At 45.2% G+C, this 20,883-nt stretch overlaps 2 protein-coding genes across 2 annotated transcripts in view; one reads left to right on the top strand and one right to left on the bottom strand.

The window, feature by feature from the left end:
- Positions 1–1,296, top strand: part of rint1 (RAD50 interactor 1) — a 31,383-nt gene extending 30,087 nt beyond the window's left edge. The window contains exon 14 of the transcript XR_011596277.1: positions 1,245–1,296. The gene's annotated coding sequence lies outside the window, so the exon portion shown is untranslated. The remainder of the gene's footprint in view (positions 1–1,244) is intronic.
- LOC139278482 (plexin-B2-like) overlaps positions 533–20,883 on the bottom strand; it is a 101,804-nt gene continuing 81,453 nt past the window's right edge. Inside the window, exons 28-35 of the mRNA XM_070897308.1 lie at positions 16,716–16,800; positions 13,345–13,496; positions 11,703–11,863; positions 9,790–9,937; positions 9,469–9,533; positions 8,499–8,574; positions 1,772–1,846; positions 533–1,401 (exon numbers count right to left, since the gene is read on the bottom strand). Of these exons, the coding sequence (XP_070753409.1) occupies positions 1,297–1,401; positions 1,772–1,846; positions 8,499–8,574; positions 9,469–9,533; positions 9,790–9,937; positions 11,703–11,863; positions 13,345–13,496; positions 16,716–16,800 (867 nt within the window). The 3' untranslated portion in view covers positions 533–1,296. The remainder of the gene's footprint in view (positions 1,402–1,771; positions 1,847–8,498; positions 8,575–9,468; positions 9,534–9,789; positions 9,938–11,702; positions 11,864–13,344; positions 13,497–16,715; positions 16,801–20,883) is intronic.

Genomic DNA, 20,883 nt, shown 5'->3' with positions numbered 1-20,883 from the left:
TCACAAATGTGGGCTTAACAGTTGCTGCAGCTTTGAAGAACATATTCTTCCCTTCCATGTAGACTGCAATTAATATAAAGGTTGCAGTAGCAGAAGTGTACATGAACTCAGCTGTCTGTAGTTAATGAAGGAGTATAGACACCATCAAAACTGCTAGGTGAGTCATGGTAGAGTCACATTGCACTCATTCAATTTTGTGGTTATGACTGCACTATACAGAAGAAATGGTGAATGACTTAAGTATCTATATCACAGCAGTCATTTGAAGGATCAATTACTTTTGAGCTATGATCTGTAATTTATGATTCAAGTGCCAGGCTGGCATATAAATTTGTGCAGACCTGATGTCTGTCTATATTCTAACATACACAAACTAGGTTCTTAATCTCTGCATGAACTGAGACTCACCCCAGCACCTTTGGTTGGGGCTAATTTGAATATACATAAAGTCCAGCCAGAATAAACTGGTGAATTGCCACCATTCCCAGCAGGATTTTTTTTATATAAAGAAAACCCCTCATCAATTCACAGGAACATAAATAAAAAGCTGAATTTATTTGCCATACCATCTCCCAAATTATATCAAAAATATCAAAGACTAGCTCTATTTGTAAAAAAAACCCTCTAAAATGTCATTTTAACATAAATTTACAGGTATTCTCTACTTGGTCTGTTTTACATACAATTAAGAAATTACACTTTTTCCCATAAGCTTTCCACAGTTTCTATCTCAGTCTCGATGCCAATTTGAACAAGATAAAATGATTAAGTATAAAAATCATGCCATTTCCGTTGTAACAATTAGTATAAATCGATCAGAACGCACATAATACATGGCAGTACTGTTATTAATGGTTGTAATGTCTTTTTGGGAAAAAAAATTGCTATTAACAGTGAAGCATTAGAAGATTAGAAGGCAACATACCGTACTGTACAAGACTCAACCCACTTTGATAGCACAGTTTAGCATAATTGTGGGCCAAATCAGAAAAGCATTTTTAGGGCTCAGATAATTTATATTCTTTAAAATAAAAAAGTAGTTCAGTACAAGACGGTCTCATTTCAGCAACTAGGTTGTTTACATTTTTACTTGACAATTCTCCACAGGTTTTTATAGACCAAGTTTATAATACAATATTATAGAATATTAGTTAATTTACAAAATAATGGACTTCAAACTTTGAATTAATTAAGGACTGCAAAGGTGATCAGCAGAGTAAAAATAACACTATTTTCTTTTCTAGGTAATAAAATTTAACATCTGAGCTTCCATTATGCAAAATGGTCATGTAAAGGTCAAAGGTCTGTGGTCTTATTCTCAAGCGCAGCTGCGATTTGCTGCAGTCGGACAGAAAGCTGCATCTTTTGTGCTGCCTGGTCTTCTTCTAAGGCACTTATTATCTGTAAAGCCAAGGAATGTTGTAATGTTAATACTGAAATGAAACTACAGATTGAAACAGCACCTTCTATAATACATATTCATAGATTGCATTCTTTTTGCTCCTCGAGATTTACTGTGGTATGAAAAGGTATTTAGTGAACATGGAAACTATGAAAAACTACTGTAGCTTATGAGCAAAATTCTAACAAACATCAGTCAATTTTCAGTATTCAAAATATTTACAATATAATCTGCATATTTTTGATGCAGTTACATTATGTTTTTATACTTATCAAAATTAAACTAAAAGGTAGGTGACAAATGTTTAAAAATACTCAAACTGATATAGGTAACTGGAACACAAATGTCATTATTAAAACAATATCTCACCTCGTCATAGTATTTGTTTGTGTACTGGTACAACTGATGCAGTGCTACCACCGTGTTCAGTTTGTCTGTATGAGCCTGGAAAATAACAAAACTATTAGCAAGCATAACACATCTTTTGAAACACACATAAGCTTATAGCATTAATGATAACTTGTCCATTTATAATTGAAACCCCACAGCTCAAACTGTGTTTGAATTACAGGTATCATCCAAAACACAGGCAGTATATAACCAGCAATGGCTTCACTTCACTTCCCTTCCTTGCACCATCACCTCCACTTGCCAAGGATCTGCACTCGGCTAACTCCACCTCCATATCTACAAGTTGACTGTAGCATCATCATCTGCAGGCAGAGTCTGTTTTCATATGTATGCTAATAATATTCAGCACTACTCCATCACCACTTCTCTCGAATTCCTCGACTATCTCTGTGCTGTCAGACTCCCAAATTGTTTAAAAATGAATTAAAAGTTGGTTGGGAGTTTAAGACGTTGGGTTGAACGCTGCCGCCGCGGTCCCTTCGGCCGGTTCAGCACCGGCCCGGAGTCCCTTCGACCGGTTCAACGTCCCCGGAGTTCCTTCGGCCAGTTCCACGTCCCCCTGAACACCTGCTGTGCGAGCACAGGGGGGCAGGTGTGGAGTCTTTTCGGCCGGCGCAGGATCCCTTCGGCCTGGGACAGAAGCGGCCGGCGCAGGATCCCTTCGACAATTGCAAGGTAACGTTTATTTGTTATCTCACTGGAGCTGCTCAGGCTCCGCTGGGGCTGCTCAGGGCCCGCTGTGTGTTGCCCCGCTGGAGCTGCTCAGGGCCCGCTGCCGCTGTGTGTTGCCCCGCTGGGGCTGCTCAGGGTCCGCTGTGTGTTGCCCCGCTGGGGCTGCTCAGGGCCCGCTGCCGCTGTGTATTGCCCCGCTGGAGCTGCTCAGGGCCCGCTGTGTATTGCCCCGCTGGAGCTGCTCAGGGCCCGCTGTGTGTTGCCTCGCTGGAGCTGCTCAGGGCCCGCTGCCGCTGTGTATTGCCCCGCTGGAGCTGCTCAGGGCCCGCTGTGTGTTGCCCCGCTGGGGCTGCTCAGGGCCCGCTGTGTGTTGCCCCGCTGGGGCTGCTCAGGGTCCGCTGTGTGTTGCCCCGCTGGGGCTGCTCAGGGTCCGCTGTGTGTTGCCCCGCTGGGGCTGCTCAGGGCCCGCTGTGTGTTGCCCCGCTGGGGCTGCTCAGGGCCCGGGACTGGTCTGGAGTCCTTTCGGCCCGGGATAGAAGCGGGTGAACTTTTTGGGAGAACTTTTAAAACTTACATTTCAGACTTTTATTTGAAATACTTTTAAACATCTATTATTGACCTACCTCTTTGACTTTTTAAACTGTGGAAACTTTTATAACCTATTATTGATTTACATCTTAGACTTTTTAACAACTCTTAGAAACGTTTTAAATGAATTAGGAATCTTTATCAATTTTTAAATTTTAAAATAACTTTGGAAGCCTGGACCTCAACCAAACCTCGGGCCATCTACCATCAATGGCGCTACTTGGTGCCGAGCTTGCGGCCAACACTTTGCCGTAGGCAATTAGGCTCATCATATCATCATCATAGTCGGTCCCTCGAACGAGGATGACTTGCTTCCACAAGAGTTCACAGATGTTTCAATGAAGGACCCGATGTTCCAGTCCTGAACTCCAGTTGAGGGGGTGGAAGATGCCTGTGCGTGGATTGGTTTAACGTGTGGTGACCGTTGCACATCAGCCTCACACGGGCTTGACAGAGCTAGGCCTTTATCCAGTGGCAAGGATTAACCAGGACGACTAGAGACCTGCTCTGCTGCACGGACCTAGTGCGCACACATATCGCAGTGTGGGCAGGTCCATGCTGCCCCTGGGCCCTCGGCTCTTCTAAGCCCCGTACCCTCATTTGCCGCACCTCCACCACGATGTTCCAGGGCCCGGCACTCCAGCTCTATTTATAGCTCCGACCTGCGGTGGTGTTCTCACACAGGTCGGGGCAGCCCACGATTATATCTGCCATGTGTCTGCCCATTTCACCAATCTTGAAGTCTGTTACTATTCTATTACTCTTAAATGATTCTCCTTTCTTTACCCACGCTCGCTGACAATTCACCATTTCTCCATTAGGCTTATACAGCAGTGCCTGGTCTCCAGTTGTCTTGGACCCCCTTGCCACTGGACCAAGACCTTACTCAGCTAAGCCCATGTGGTGTTCGGTGTGCAGCGGCCACCCCACGTTAAAAGATCTCACGCACAGGCATCTTCCACTTCGTCAGTATGAAATTCGGGATCTGGAACGTCAGGACCCTCATGGACAATCCCAACAGCAACAGGCCGGAACGCCGCACCACCATAGTTGCCCAGGAACTCAGACGCTTTGACATTGACATCGCTGCCTTAAACGAGACCCGGCGGGCAGAGGTAGGAACATGGTGGAGGTTATACCTTCTTCTGGAAAGAGAAACCAGAGGCAGAACGCCGCCTTCATGGAGTCGGCTTTGCCGTCAAGAATGAGCTGGTCGACTACCTCAAAGACTGCCCCTGTGGGGTTAACGAACGCCTCATGACTCTTCGTCTCACCCTATCCCAGAACCATTGCGCCACAGTCATCAGTGTGTACGCCCCAACACTCGATGCAACGGATGAGGCTAAAGATGGTTTTTATTCCAATCTCGAGACATCCTTGTCCCGTGTCCCCACGGGTGACAAATTAATCCTCCTGGGTGATTTTAATGCCAGGGTCGGCAAAGACACAGCCCTCTGGGATGGCGTGATTGGCAGAGAGGGGGTAGGGAAAGCCAACTCCAGCGGTACCCTACTGACAAAATGTCCAGAACATGAACTCATCACCAACGCCCTGTTCCGCCAGAGGGACAAATACAAGGCATCGTGGCAACACCCTCGTTCCAAACACTGGTACCTGCTTGACTACAGGGGAATCTCCCTGCTATCATCATCCGAGCCAGGGATCACAAGGATGTGCGCATCACCCGTGCCATGACAGGAGCTGACAACTGCTGGACGGACCTCCGCCTAATCTGATCCATCATCACCATTAACATTGCCCCAAAGCAGAGGGGACAGCAAAAGCAGTTCCGCAAAAAAGTTAATGCCGGGGCACTTAGAGACCCAGCTAAGAGAGCCCTATACAGTCAGCGCCTCACAGCCAATCTGGCGTGCCTTGATGACCCTGACATGCTGAATGCCCACAGCGCTTGGTCTGCCCTCCAGGCCTCTATAACCAGTGCCTGTGAAGAGATACTTGGTCACTCAACCAGAAAACATCAGGACTGGTTTGATGAAAATGATCAGGAGATTAAAGAACTAATAGATCACAAGTGCAAAGCATTTCTGAGTCTCAAGCAACAACCCAACTCGGGAGTTGCAAAACAACATTGCAAGCGGCTCAAGGCTCAGGTCCAACAAAAAACCCGGGACCTAAAGAACAAGTGGTGGATGGAGAAAGCACAGGAGCTAGAATAACTGGCCGACAGCCACGATATGCAAGGATTCTTCGCTGCAGTCAAGGCCACCTGCGGTCCAAACTCCCAAGGCCCCACCCCACTCCTGGCCAAGAACGGGGAAACACTCATTAAGGCTTTCAGGGCCCGATAGAAGGAGCACTTTGAAGATCTCCTCAATTGAGACTCTGCCTTTGACTCGAGTGTTCTCGACTCCATCCTGCAGCATGCGACCCGCCACCAACTCAGTGAAACTCCAACATTGCATGAGGTAGGCAAAGCCATAAAACAACTCAAGAATAGCAAGGCTATGGGTGCGGATGGAATCCCTGCTGAGGCGCTAAAGTATGGCAGAGAGGCGCTGTTGGCCTCATCTCTCATCTGGAGGGAGGAGAGAGCATGCCGGGAGATCTCAGAGATACGGTGATCGTGACCATTTTTTTTAAAAAGGGGACAAGTCCGACTGCGGCAACTACAGGGGAATCTCCCTATCAGCCACTGGGAACGTTGTCGCTAAAGTTCTCCTCAATCGTCTTCTCCCTGTGGCCGAGGAGCTCCTCCTGGAATCACAATGTGGATTTCGTCCCCTACGGGGCACAACAGACAAGATCTTTGCAGCGCGACAGCTGCAGGAAAAATGCAGGGAACAGCGCCAGCCCTTATACATGGCCTTTTTCAATCTTACAAAGGCCTTTGACACCGTCAACCGCGAGGGTCTATGGAGCGTCCTCCTCCATTTTGGATGCCCCCAAAAGTTGGTCAATATCCTTCGCCTGCTTCACGATGACATGCAGGCCGTGATCCTTACCAACGGATCCATTATAGACCCAATCCACATCCGGACCGGGATCAAACAGGACTGCGTCATCGCTCCAACCCTCTTCTCAATCTTCCTCGCCGCCATGCTCCACCTCACAAATCAACAAGTTCCCCGCTGGAGTGGAACTAAATTACAGAACCAGTGGGAAGCTGTTTAACCTACGCCGCCTCCAGGCCAGGTCCAAGATCACCCCAACCTCTGTTGTTGAGCTGCAGTATGCGGACGACGCCTGCGTCTACACATTCAGAGGCTGAACTCCAGGATAAAGTCAATGTATTCACTGAGGCGTATGAAAGCATGGACCTTACATTTAGCATCCGTAAGACAAAGGTCCTCCACCAGCCTGTCACCGCCGCTCAGCACTGCCCCCCAGTCATCAAGATCCACGGCGCGGCCCTCAACAACATGGACCATTTCCCATATCTCGGGAGCCTCTTATCAACAAAGGCAGACATTGATGCGGAGATTCGCCTCCAGTGGGCTAGTGCAGCCTTCGGCCATCTGAGGAAAAGAGTGTTTGAAGACCAGGCCCTCAAACCTACCACCAAGCTCATGGTCTACAGGGCTGTAGTAATACCCGCCCTCCTGTATGGATCTGAGGCATGGATGATGTATAGAAGGCACCTCAAGTCGCTGGAAATATATCACCAACGATAAATCCCCTGGGAGGACAGGCGCACCAACATCAGTGTCCTCGTCCAGGCTAACATCCCCAGTATTGAAGCACTGACCACACTCAATCAGCTTCGTTGGGCAGGCCACATAGTTCGCATGCCAGATACGAGACTCCCTAAGCAAATGCTTTATGCAGAGCTCCTTCATGGTAAACGAGCCAAAGGAGGACAGCGGAAACGTTATAAGGACACCCTCAAAGCCTCCCTGGTAAAGTGCGACATCACCACTGACACCTGGGAGACCCTGGCCGAAGACCGTCTGAGGTGGAGAAAGTACATCCGAGAGGGCGTCGAGCTTTTCGAGTCTCAACGCAAAGAGCACGAAGAGGCCAAGCGCAGGCAGCAGAAAGAACGCGCGGCAAACCAGCCCCACCGACCCCTTCCCTCGATGAATGTCTGTCCCACCTATAACAGCGTCTGTGGCTCTCGTATCGGACTGTTCAGCCATCAAAGAACTCACTTTGGGAGTGGAAGCAAGTCTTCCTCAATTCCGAGGGACTGCCTATGATGATGATGGCTGTCAGACTGCCTGTCCGATGGCACAATTTCCTTCAGCTCAACATTGGAAAGACCAAAGCCATTGTTTTTAGCTCCTGCCACAAACTATGCTCCCATGCCACAAACTCCATCCTCCCACGCTGACTCGACATCCTGTTCGACCCTAATCAGTTGAAATTGAATGTGCCATCACCAAGGCAGCTTAATTACACCTCCTCTCTACCTCAAATCCTCAGCCACTGAAATCCTAATCTAGGTCTTTGTCACTTTCAAACTCAACTACTCCAATATTTTGCTTGTTATCCAAAATGCTGTTGCACGTATCCTGTCCTGCATTAAGTCCCACGTGCCCATCACCCTAATCTTCACTGACCAGCACTGGAAGCTTCACATTTAAAATCCTTGAAGTTGCCTCTAAAACCCTACATGTCCTTGCTCCATGCTCTCTGTAATCTCCACCAGCCCTAAATCCTTTCCTGAATGGTTCGTTCCTCTGACTCCAGCTTCTGTGTATTCCTTTCTCCTTTCACTGCACCACTGGCAGAACAGTTATCAGCTACCTCAGTCCTCTTCTTTGGATCTTTTTACCTAAACCTCTCTGCCTTTCTCCCCACGTTTAAAAACGTCTGCAGACTTATCTCTTCATCCAGACCTTTGGACACTTCTCTTAAACTCCCCTTTCCGGCTCAATGTCCATTTTCCTTTGTGAAGTAGGGATGTTCCTTACGTTAGAAGCGTCATTTAATGCAAGTTGTTGTTTATCTGAGGGGGGGGTCAAAGAACAGTTGGATGCACCATTCTCTTTTTCGTTCTGTTGGGTTGAAATTTTAAATGTCTCTGGAAAGCAGCATATTTTATGGACTTTAGCTGATATTGAATCTGTGTAATATTTAATCCAGGATAAAAAAAACATCAATTATGTGAATAGAATTTATTAAGTCTAGAGAAAAAAATGGATTATTGAAAATCTATTCAAATCAGAATAGAAAGGGATACCATACCATCACTTTCACATATTGATATTAGGAACAGCTCAGAGAGAGGTAATAGGGAGATTTTTCCTAGTGCACCCAGGAGCACGGTCAGAAATATCAGGCAGGTTTCTTGACAGGCGTGTGTTCCGAACCCCTCTTCCCCTCTCTACCGATTTGTTTTGCATTCATTCGCCTAAGTGGATCTGGTCACAGACCCAGGAAATTTCACCATATATTTTCGGCAACTGAGTTTGGATTACACTTCACCCAATCTCGAGATTGTTCAAAAAGAGATATAACTTACTCTTGAGACCTCAGCTAAATGCGTGTTCATATCTTGATCACTGACTTGTACCATCTGCCGAATACCCTTGTAATAGCTGTTAAACAAAAAGAGGGGAAAAAATTGTCAACCTAAACTTAAATACAGGGTTATCACAGAATAATCCAAGTCGGCCTTCCATCTATACACTTGGACTTTCCCACAGCAAGGCAAGAATGGGTCAATTTGGAACACAGTCTCAAACGACCAAGAGTGACCTTCTATTTGAACAGCCAATTCACCGGCAGGACCTTTGAAATCTCTATGTCTCAGCCTATGCTAAGGGAAGCCAGAAACATTTCCGTGACCCTCAAAGCATGCTAACCTCACTGTGTCAAGGGCCTTTGACACAGTGAGGTTAACATAGTCACCTGTAAGTACCATGTAACAAAACTGCAGAGACTTCACAAAATGCATGGATTTAAAAAAAAAAGGGAAAAATGACTGCTAGGGTTATAATACGAATTAATCTCAAGGAAATAGCCATGATGGTTTCTACATTTGCTCTACCCAAATATGAATTTAAGAACCAAGCTTTTTTCAGTTACACAGCACTGCTATTGAAATAGAATTAAAGTATATTTATGTCCTGAAATTCTTTGCCTTTGTAACATTTTTGTGATTGTCTGATATTTTCTTTCATTAGCCTTGCCATATCTGAAGTATTCTCCTTGGTTAGACAGATCTGACATTTCTGTGGCAAATATCTCAACTAACCCATTAGGACAAATGAACCGTACAAAGTTAAAGAGAGCTCTTCCCAGATGAAATGGATCTAAATCTCAAATTCAACAGATGGTAGAATGGGAATTTCAGAGATTTTTTGGTACAGTCCAATAAATGAATGGTAGCTGCCACAGTGACTGAACTGAACTTTAAAGCAAAATGGTTTGAAGCTTATACTTATTTTCTCGAAGCTTGTCAAATTTATCATGCATTTTTTCTCACTTACTCCTCCACCATTTTCTTGTATGTGGAAATTTCTCTTGCATAAAGTAGCTTGTTGCTCGGAGAGTCCTAAGGAATAGAAATATATATTTCATATAAATAACTGCAATACATTTGTTACCACAGTCATAGATCAGTATGGCCATACAAGTAAATTTAGAGATGCAGTTTTAAGTATTTCTGAATTATAATTTTTTTTTAAATCAGGAAAAAAAGCATTTGATAAGCTTCACCACTACCCAGCATCTATGAAGTAAAAGCTAATATCAATGTTTTTCCAGCTGCTAAGATTTTCATTTTTGGCTTTTGAAGTTGAGATACTTACTCTGCTCAACTTGTGTTCGGTCTTCGTGCAAGCGTCCATAAAGGTCTGTGCAATCACCGATAAGGACGCATCCACTACTTCATTAACTTTCACATCAAATATGAAATGTGGGTTTTTCAGTATGTTTACCCAGAACCTCAATGGCAAACTGGAAAAAAATGGGATATCCCTTAATAAAAATAATTACTTGAGTAAAATCAATGGACATTTATAGGAGGACAGCGGTGAAATTCCACGAGTACTATATATGGTCCTTATTTTTTCATCCCAGTTCAGTTCCATTCTGTGTCACACATCTTTCTCCAGCTAATAGTAAGGCTTCTGCCAATGCAGTTTTAGAACAAACTACTCGTGTGCTTAGCGTATTTTTTCACTTTTCCAATATATATTTTCTATAGACTTTGGAAGAAAGACTATGGATTAAATGCAAGTGACCCAAAATAGTTTGTGTTTGAAATATAGGATTTCAAAAAGGTATTCATTAAATTACTGTTATGATTGCCACACCCACCATTTGCCCACATTAACATTTCCTTACTCTCCATTATACTATTGGGTAAAGAAGCACATACAGCAGTGTTTAAGTGGAAGAGGCTGGCCAGCTCCTGTTCGATCAGGATTCTATTCGGTATATCCACCTCCAACGAGAATCACATTAAGCAATCCATATGAATTGGAAAGACCAATACATCCCCACACATTGGGAATCACTGTAACCTATGCTAAGCTCAATAGGAAACTGATCATAAAGTGTACTTAAATTGTGAAACTTGGGGGTCATCAGTATATTAAAGCACAAGGCTATGGATATCTCAAAGGTATCATCCACTCCCCAAAAAATAAAGTCCATTCTCTCAATTGTTTGTATTGATAATAAAGAATCAATTTATTTTTTGATGGTATAGCCGCCACCTGAGGTTCTCAATTGGGTTATTTCGCCTACAGGGCTAAAAGGTAAAAGAACGATTGGGGACAATGGTTAATAGAGGTAGAACTAGGCTCAGACCTACCCCAAAGTGTGTACTTTGAGAGACTCCTAAATGAATCCACTACACCAAAACCTGCTGGGTATCTTCCACATGATCCTTCACAATGTGCTGTGTGTTGTCTTCATACAAGGAAATCCAACATTTTAACAAGACTATCTGTAGTCTTTCACTTCACTATAAGCTCCAATATAGGCAGCCAATGGTTCGAAGGTCAAGACAAAAGCAAAGTTAAAAGGGAATTCCTGCCCAATGCCAGATTAAAGGCCTCATGGAATGGCTCACCAGCACCATGGCTAAAGGCCTGGAGCAAAAGGTTCAGATCCAAACTATGAAAGTACAAGCACAACCACTTGATCCTGTCAAAAGCCTTTTTGACATCCAAGGACCTGGCAACCATCCATTTATCAGACTTCCTCCATATAAAGCTCACACCAATTTTTTTTTAATAAAACAGAACTTAAACTTTCCAGTCCAGTGGATACAAGTACATTTTTCTGCAAAATATAGGGATTTCTTTAGACATGGGGGTAACTGAATTTGATGTACCTTAAAATGGTCAATAAATAAAATGTTTAACACTGAAGACATTAGAGGGTAGTTTTTCATCTTAATCCCCTGAGCATTACGCTTTACCAGGCTGAGTGCAGAATGCGTGGCGGACAGCACTGCACACCTGTGACGGAACCTGCTTGATTGTTCCTGCATTTATTATTAATGGAAGGAAATTCGGGCAGTTCCATGACAAGTGTGCAATCTTTCCCACCCGACATTCCTCTCTGCGTTCCACCTCGGCAGTGCTCAATGGCCACGCGGTAAAGATAAAAATGTACCCCTATGGAAATAGGACTCTCAAAGTACACAGACACCTTAGCAAAATGAACACACATCATAGAGAACTAATAATCTGAATTTTCATTTTCCTACCTGTTGGTTTTCCAGATGTGAATGGTTTCTTCATCCATTATTTCATTCTTGTGTGCTTGCTCATCAAGGAAGTCAAAGTAGTATTTCACAGCCGTTGGAACGATTTGATTCGTACTGAGAACACTTTGGAAGAAATTATCTACAAACTGTTGCAGTGTTCCCTGTTTTAATCAAACAAATAGGTATTAAAATTCTTCCTGCATTACAGGAAGCTGTTTTTTTTAGCGGAAATAAACCACTTTGCATATTCAGTTCCTTTGCCGCTACATGCAACAAACTTACAAGCAGCATGATTGGCCACAACATAACTATAGAGGTTCCTGCTTGCAGATATACTCTTTATTGTATTCTATGCTCCTCAATGGCTCAGTCAGCAGCTGAGCTATACAAACTAGAAAGGGATTAATCCCTGTGCACTCAGTTAGTTGGCAGCAGTACAGTATGAAGGGCAAAACAGGCTAAGGTTCCTGCTCCTCGTAGCTACCCAATGATTCCCTTTTGGAAGCATGTTTGTTTACATTGTATAAAGACAGGATCAGCTTGCCTGTAATGATGTGCAGTCAATCAGCCTTCCAATAATCACCATCAGGGCTTACATATGAATCATAGCCACTTGGGCAAGCACATGAAAAAAAGCAACGCTTGTGAAAATTTATCCTGGCAAGGAGTTAACGGCTACAGGGAAAGGGGAGAAAAATTGCTCAGGAAAAAAAATATTGCTTTCTCAGTTGTGGTATGTTAGTAGTTGGAAGGCTAGAACACTTCCAATTTCAACAATCATTAAATGCTGTAGCCAACTGTATTCTAAGAAATTAAACAAATATAACTCAATTTTAATCTGCATTTTAAAGTCATACATTTTGTCATTATTTTTTTCACAATACTTCAATTTTATACTATTATTTACAGCTAAATAGAAAAATATTCAGCCATTTAGGAAGCAGCGTTGTTTGGAGCATAGGAGTTTCTCTGAAATACAGGCCGAGCACAGGGAGCCGCAAGCCTAGGCGTTACATCACCACGAGCGGGAGGGCATAGTTACAGTGTGGCAAGTTTACGTAGCTGCTTTCCATTATAAATGTGGACATAGGAATTTATAATAAACAAAAAGAGCGACAAAAATTATGATAACAAAAAGTAAGACTTTGCAGATGCAAAATTTTAAATATGTTATGGGTTGAGAGCGTTTAGTGATTGAGAATAGATTGGTGCATTTTGCATAATGTCTATAGCCTTTGGCGGGTGTCAATTATGCTGACCCAATTATGAAGACATTGGGTTTCTTTTGATAAAGATCCAGTGGAATCAGCAGCTCGAGATGTATGCAAATTAAAATTCACGGCCTCTAAGAAGCCAAGAAACATACCCAAGACAAAAGCTTAGACACCCCTGGTCTATGGCACCATCTTTCTCAGCTGTATACAATATTGTACATAGAACACTTCCAATCTAACAACCTGCAGTGCCTAGTTGGCAGCACTGAAGGAATGGTAGACTGTGGCACAGCTCGCAAGGTTTTGTTACAAAGGTTCACCTTCCTGGTTGGTAGTTTCATTCAGAGTAGAACAGAAATTGATATTTTTGATAAATCCTATTCATTTTGTTAAGTAAACAGCTATTAAAAATGCACATAAAATCTCACCTTTACAGACAATAGCCTTGTCAAATATATTTCTGTGATAGCTTTGGTCCTTTCTTTTTCCCTCATGCTGCCTCGCTTCGATTTACTTTCATCTACTTCATCAGCTGGCCGCACTAAATGCCATCTTTTATCTTCTTCTAAAAGTCCACTTCCTGGAATGACCAAATTGAGGAAAAAATCTTACTCAGGCACATTCACAAGCTCCCTGCTTCAACATCTTCCAAAACAACCATCCAACACGCAAGGGAAGTCCAATGGAACTGGATAACAGGGAGGAGGTGGAGCAGGATGGTGTGATCCGCCATATTAAACAAAGGTCGAGAAGGGTAGCACACCATAATCATCGTCACACAGTATGTCGTTTGTGACTTTGCCCAGGTCAGTTGGTGTTTTTTTTTTTGAAAGGCAGAAGGCAACTGGAGGGATTTTAGGAGGTGGGCATGGAAATGGGAAACGACGACACATTCAAGAATCTTAGCAAAGAAAGGAAGGTTAGATAGAAAGGGCATCAAATTCCAATGCTGCACATCAGGGTCTCTGCATCATTTGCTTATTTCAAGTCCTTATATGAAGGGTTTTGACAAAGAAACATGCCTCTTTCATCGCTGATTTCTCCTGCCAAGGTACTCAATGACAGGTCAGGTTAGGCTGCATTCTTCCCTTCTCGCAACCTTATTCCTAGTTGTCACCAGGCACAGAATAGTCCAATACTCAATACGACTGTAATAGAGAGGCACGAGGAGAGCAATGTTGGAAATTGAAGTAGTGTACTGATGGTACTTCTGAGATTAATGTTAGAAGAACAATGTTGGGCAGAATAGGAGGGATTTTATCTGAATTCCTGTCGATACTGTAACTGAGCTAGGACTGTTTGGCACTGAGTGCCAAAATAAGAGTGTTCCATTTCCAGATTTGCATCCCTCAGCTCAAAATAAAAATGGCAACACAAGTTGCTCACAGATACACAATGTAAAAAAAAAGTCAACATGATGTTGGACTTTTAATCTTTAGTAGGTTAATTCTCTATGAAAATCTAATTCAACCTTCTCTTTGTTTTTTTAGAAAGCCTCACATCAAATTGTAATTTCTGATCGGATTCCTGTTTGGCTAAAGTGGACTGGGAAAATAGATTAAAGTATGGGACGGTTGATGAGCAGAAATTTAAGAAGATATTTCATAACTCGCAACAAAAATATATCCCAATGACAAGGAAAGACTAAGAAAAAGGATAACCATCCGTGGCTAACGAATGGAGAAAAGGATGGTATCAAATTGAAAACAAGGGCATACAATGTGGCCAAGTTTAGTGGGAGGCCAGAGGATTGGAAAACTTTTAAAAGCCAGCAAAGAACGACTAAAAATATAAAGAGAGGGAAGATAGATTATGAAAGAAAACTAGCACAAAATATAAAAACAGATAGTAGGAGTTTCTACAGGTACATAAAAAGGAAAAGAGTGGCTAAAGTAAATGTTGGTCCCCTAGAGGATGAGACTGAGAAATTAATAATGGGGAACAGGGAAATGTCAGAGACGTTGAACAAATATTTTGTATCAGTCTTCACGGTAGAAGACCCTAAAAACATCCCAACAGTGGATAATCAAGGGGCTATAAGGGAGGGATACAATCACTATCACTAAAGAGGTAGTACTCGGTAAAATAATGGAACTAAAGGCGAACAAGTCCCCTGGATCTGACGGCTTACATCCTGGGGTCTTAAATGAAGTGGCTGCAGAGATAGTGGATGCATTGATTGTAATCTACCAAAATTCCCAAGATTCTGGGGAGGTTCCTGTGGATTGGTAAACTGCAAATGTAATGCCCCTATTTAAAAAAGGAGGCAAACAGAAAGCAGGAAACTATTGATCAGTTAGATATGTATAGACATCTGTCATTGGGAAAATGCTGGAGTCCATTATTAAGGAAGCATTAACAGGACATTTGGAAAAGCATAATTCAATCAAGCAGAATCAACATGGTTTTATGAAAGGGAAATCATGTTTGACAAATTTGCTGGAGTTCTTTGAGGATGTAACGAGCAGGGTGCATAAGGGGGAACCAGTGGATGTGGTGTATTTGGATTTCCAGAAAGCATTCGATAAGGTGTCACATAAAAGGTTACTGCACAAGATAAAAGCTCACGGGGTTGGGGGTAATATATTAGCATGGATAGAGGATTGGCTAACTAACAGAAAACAGTGAGTCAGGATAAATGGGTCATTTTCCGGTTGTCAAACAGTAACTAGTGGGGTGCCGCAGGGTTCAGTGCTGGGGCGTCAACTATTTAAAATCGATATTAATTACTTGGATGAAGGGACTGAGTGTAATGTAGCCAATTTTGCTGATGATACAAAGATGGGTGGGAAAGGAAATTGTGAGGAGGACACAAAAAATCTGCAAAGGGATATAGACAGACTAAGTGAGTGGGCAAAAATTTGGCAGATGGAGTATAATGTGGGAAAATGTGAGGTTATCCACTTTGGCAGGAAAAATAGAAAAGCAAATTATAATTTAAATGGAGAAAAATTGCAAAGTGCTGCAGTACAGAGGGACCTGGGGGTCCTTGTGCATGAAACATAAAAAGTTGTTAGTATGCAGGTACAGCAAGTAATCAGGAAGGCAAATGGAATGTTGGCCTTTATTGCAAGGAGGATAGAGTATAAAAGCAGAGAAGCCCTGCTACAACTGTACAGGGTATTGGTGAGGCCACACCTAGAGTACTGCGTACAGTTTTGGTCTCCATATTTAAGGAAGGATATTCTTACATTGGAGGCTGTTCAGAGAAGGTTCACTAGGTTGATTCTGGAGATAAGGGGTTGACTTATGAAGATAGGTTGAGTAGGTTGGGCCTATACTCATTGGAGTTCAGAAGAATGAGAGGTGATCTTATCAAAACATATAAGATAATGAGGCGCCTCGAGAAGGTGGATGCAGAGAGGATATTTCCACTCATAGAGGAAACTAAAACTAGGGGACATAGTCTCAGAATAAGGGGCCACCCATTTAAAACTGAGATGAGGAGGAATTTCTTCTCTGAGGGTTGTAAATCTATGGAATGCTCTGCCCCAGAGAGCTGTGGAGGCTGGGTCATTGAATATATTTAAGGCAGAGATAGACAGATTTTCGAGCAATAAGAGAATAAAGGGTTATGGGGAGCAGGTGGGGAAGTGGAGCCGAGTCCATGATCAGATCAGCCATGATGTTATTAAATGGCGGAGCAGGCTTGAGGGGCCAAATGGCCTACTCCTGTTCCAACTTTGTGTGTTCTTATGTTCAGTGCGAACTCTAGAAGTGGAAAAACTACTTGCATCAGTTAGTCAACATAGCATTGTACTTTCTATTTGCTAATGCAGAGTGATAAATTGTTACTGACTTTCTCCGTGAATAATCTGTTGATGATCATCAGGTTGTTGAGCATGTGAAGACTTTACTAAAATGAGTGTGGAGAAATCCCGTACCTACAAAGACAACAGCAGAATTCTCAGTTAGTGGCACAATTTCTGACAGAATTTTGATTTGGCTTACGATTTTACAATAAATATCCTAAGTAAATAATTCAAAAAATGACCTGAATGATTTAAGAAACCTAGGCAATATGGCAGGTCTCATCTTACAAGACACCAACAGGTTAAAAATAGGTCAAACAAAAAGCAGCAATTAGACTGGGATAGGATAAAAGGAAAGGGAGAGAGTACAAAAAAAGTCCCACAAACATTTTGCCTCAAGTCAATGGCTGTGAGTTCACACTTGCACCCGTCGATTGTTTGTTGCCAGAGCTGGGATGGGCAGGGACAGCGTACTTGGGGACATGCGCCTCATGCAACTTCCTCCCATTTCCCGGTGCCAGAGCCTGCCCATATACGAATGGGTGTATACACAATGAGATTCAAATCAGGGAAGTACGTCCTCCAAAGTTCCTCCCTCAAAAATGTGCATGTTTTGAATGCTGCACACAAGAGATACCCATTGAGTCCAGGTATCCAGTATTCTTGCATGGGCTAAAGAAGCTGCAGATGGCTCGGTTGTTGTGCTGCAGCTAAACTCCATCCCTATTTTGGCAGAACTCCCTGGGAAAGGCTAGCGAAGCACTCCTCTTGTATTTAAATGACCCTAAGGTTGGAAAGGACCGCCGTGGTCAGAGGCGCACCTCTGTGCCCGGCATGGGGGTGGGTGGGGGGGGGGGGGGGGGAAGAGAAAGAGTGCACGGTGGGGATTTGTAGAAAGTCTAGGCCAATACATTCACCACTACCCAGAATTAGAGGCTGCTGAAAATCGGTGTGTTTTTTTTGTCACACTTCTGCCAAAATCAACTACTATTCTCCATTTCCAGAGGTTCAGGCTTTAACTGGTGGCTTACTTGGTCAAAGACAGGTGCACAAAGGGTGAGTGTATGAGTGTAGGGGTTAAAGAAAGCAGTAAAATGAATAGATTAGAAAAACACAAGTTCAGTTTCTACTTTAATTTAATAGAGGCATCGTGCACCATGAGTTGCAGCTCCTCCAGCTGACTGTGAAATAACTATTATTTCCAATTTGTCAGGCACAGCAGCACTCCTCAGTTCTGCTTAATGATGTGGTGGGGAACTGTGAAGTATCTGCCAGGGAGCTGAGGCCATGCTCCAGACTGTTCATTAGGGTTGGAAAAAACAAGCTGTGACATGTCCAATCCCAGCTGATCAACAGTTGAGAATTTGCAGAGGGACAGGAGAACCGCAGAGTCTGTGCTGTCGACATTCAGCAGGATTTCTGTCCTACGGGTTGCATTCACCTTACTACACAAAGCAAATGTGAATGAAAGCAGGAGGACAATGCGTGCCTTTGTGCTAGTTGGGTCCTATAACTTCCACGTAGATCAATCTCACCCTTCAGACTGGACTTTAGATTTATTAAAATACCTTGACTTGACATTGTTTGAAAACGGCATTGAGAAATGATGATTTAAGATTTTTAGCGTATGGCGTATATCATGGCTAAGATGTAACAACAAAATGAGCGCAATAGGTGTGTGTTTCAACACTAATTATCACATCGGCTGTAAAAATTGTTTCAAACTGATATAATTTGTTGTGTTCTTCTTTAATCTTTAACATAAAAACATCACAAGGAAGTTTGCTAAGCTTGAAAAAATGTCTTTAGGGCATGACTTTAAATCCTAGAAGAGGTGCCGAGAGTTGGTATTACTGCTACTTTCGATCCTGCAAAACGATTCGCCTCAGCTCAAGGCCTTCCTAATTTGTTGAGCTTGAGCTCAGATGTTTATTGCTGATGCCCAAGGACTAATGGGATTTTTTTTTTTTAAGTAGTTAGTAAAACCTTTCTTTGTCTAAACACTTGCATGAAATGATGCAATCTGTACTCACATGTGTCGTTAGTGCAAAAACATTGAATGTGATAAAATGCTACATGACTGTTTCATTAGTGTCCCTCCACAAACACAACGCTCCCTCTTCAAAGTTCAGTTGCCAAGGTGCAAATGTAGTCATTATGGGCCCAAGTTTCCACATGATTTGCGCCTGATTTTTTAGGAGCAACTGGTGGAGAACGGACTATCTTAGAAATCGCAATTCTCCACATTTTTTTTTCTGCAGTTCTAGTCAGGTAGAACAGTTCTACTTTGGAACAGAATTTTTTCTTCAAAAGGGGGCGTGTCCGGCCACTGACACCTGATTTGAAAGTTTCCACAGTGAAAACGTACTCCAAACTAAAGTAGAATGGAGCAAGTGAAGATTTTTGTAGAACTGAAAAAACCTGTTCTACACATTAAAAAATCAGGCGCAGGTTACAAATTATGCGTCCAGAACGAGGTGGGGGGGGGGTGGGGGGGAGGGAAGTCATTAAGTTCTACAATAAATCCTTATTTATACTTATACAAATATTATACAAATAAATCCAACCTGAATAAACATTTATAAGCAAAGAAAAGATTAAATAAACCATCTTCCTACCTGTGTGAAAGTGCTTCAGGCAGGCCTTTCGGGACCGAAGGCTGAACAGGCCGGCCCGAGACTTTGGGCAGAGCCCGTCCCCAGCACCAGATTTACAGGTAGGTGGCGTTAGGTTGGGTCGGGTCGGTTCGGGGGGGGGGGGGGGGGGGAAGTGAGGGAGAGGGGGGGAAGTGAGGGAGAGGGGGGGAGAGAGGGAGGGGGAGAGGGGGGGAGGGAGAGAGAGAGGGAGGGGGAGAGGGGGGGAGGGAGAGAGAGGGAGGGAGGGGGAGAGAGAGGGAGAGGGGGGGGAGAGAGAGGGGGGGAGGGAGAGGGGGGGAGGGAGAGGGGGGGAGGGAGAGGGGGGGAGGGAGAGGGGGGGAGGGAGAGGGGGGGAGGGAGAGGGGGGGAGGGAGAGGGGGGGAGGGAGAGGGGGGGAGGGAGAGGGGGGAGGGAGAGGGGGGGAGGGAGAGGGGGGGAGGGAGAGGGGGGGAGGGAGAGGGGGGGAGGGAGAGGGGGGGAGGGAGAGGGGGGGAGGGAGAGGGGGGGAGGGAGAGGGGGGGAGGGAGAGGGGGGGAGGGAGAGGGGGGGATGGAGGGAGGGAGAGGGGGGGAGAGAGAGGGAGGGAGAGGGGGGAGAGGGGGGGAGAGAGAGGGAGGGAGGGGGGGAGAGAGAGGGAGGGAGAGGGGGGGAGAGAGAGGGGTGGAGAGAGAGGGAGGGAGAGGGGGGAGAGAGGGGGGGGGAAGAGAGAGAGGGGGGGGGAGAGAGAGAGAGGGGGGGAGAGAGAGAGGGGGGGGAGAGAGAGGGGGGGGGGAGAGAGAGAGCGAGGGGGGGGAGAGAGAGAGAGGGGTGAGGAGAGAGAGAGAGGAGGGGGGGGAGAGAGAGAGAGGGGGGGAGAGAGAGAGAGAAGAGAGAGAGAGAGGGGAGGGAGGGAGGGAGAGGGGAGGGAGGGAGGGAGAGAGAGTGTGGGGGGGGAGGTCAGGTCGGATCCAGTCCGGGAGCGGGAGTCGGGTCGGGTCCAGTGGGGGGGGGTCGGGTCGGGGGCCGGGAGTCGGGTCGGGTCCAGTCGGGGAGCGGGAAGAGGAGCGCGGGTTGGGTCGGGTCCAGTCGGGGGGGGTGGGGAGCAGGAACAGGAGCGCGGGTCGGTCGGGTCAGTCGCGGGGGGGGGGGGGGGGCGCGGGTGTCGGGTCTGGTCCGGAGGCGGGGGGGGGGGGGCGGGGAGCGAGTGTCGGGTCTGGTCTGGTCTGGAGGCGGGGGGGGGGGCGGGGAGCGGGTGTCGGGTCTGGTCTGGTCTGGAGGCGGGGGGGGGGAGCAGGTGTCGGGTCTGGTCTGGTCTGGAGGCGGGTGGGGGGTGGGGGGGGAGCAGGTGTCGGGTCTGGTCTGGTCTGGAGGCGGGGGGGGGGGGGGGGGGGGCGGGGAGCGGGTGTCGGGTCTGGTCCGGAGGCAGGGAGGGAGCGGGTGTCGGGTCTGGTCGGGGGGGGGGGGGAAGCAGGAGCTGGCTGTGGGAGGAGCCTTATTCACGCAGCCCCAGTGAGGCCATTCAGCCAGGGCTAGGGGCTGCGTGCTTCGGGCCCCTCCCACACAGTTCGGCGCCTGGAGCTACTGCACTTGCGTGCCCACT

Source organism: Pristiophorus japonicus, chromosome 13 (genome assembly GCF_044704955.1).
Source record: "Pristiophorus japonicus isolate sPriJap1 chromosome 13, sPriJap1.hap1, whole genome shotgun sequence".
Taxonomy (NCBI): domain Eukaryota; kingdom Metazoa; phylum Chordata; class Chondrichthyes; family Pristiophoridae; genus Pristiophorus; species Pristiophorus japonicus.
The sequence above is the reverse complement of the archived record's forward strand: the minus strand, read 5'-3'. Positions and strand labels throughout refer to the sequence as shown.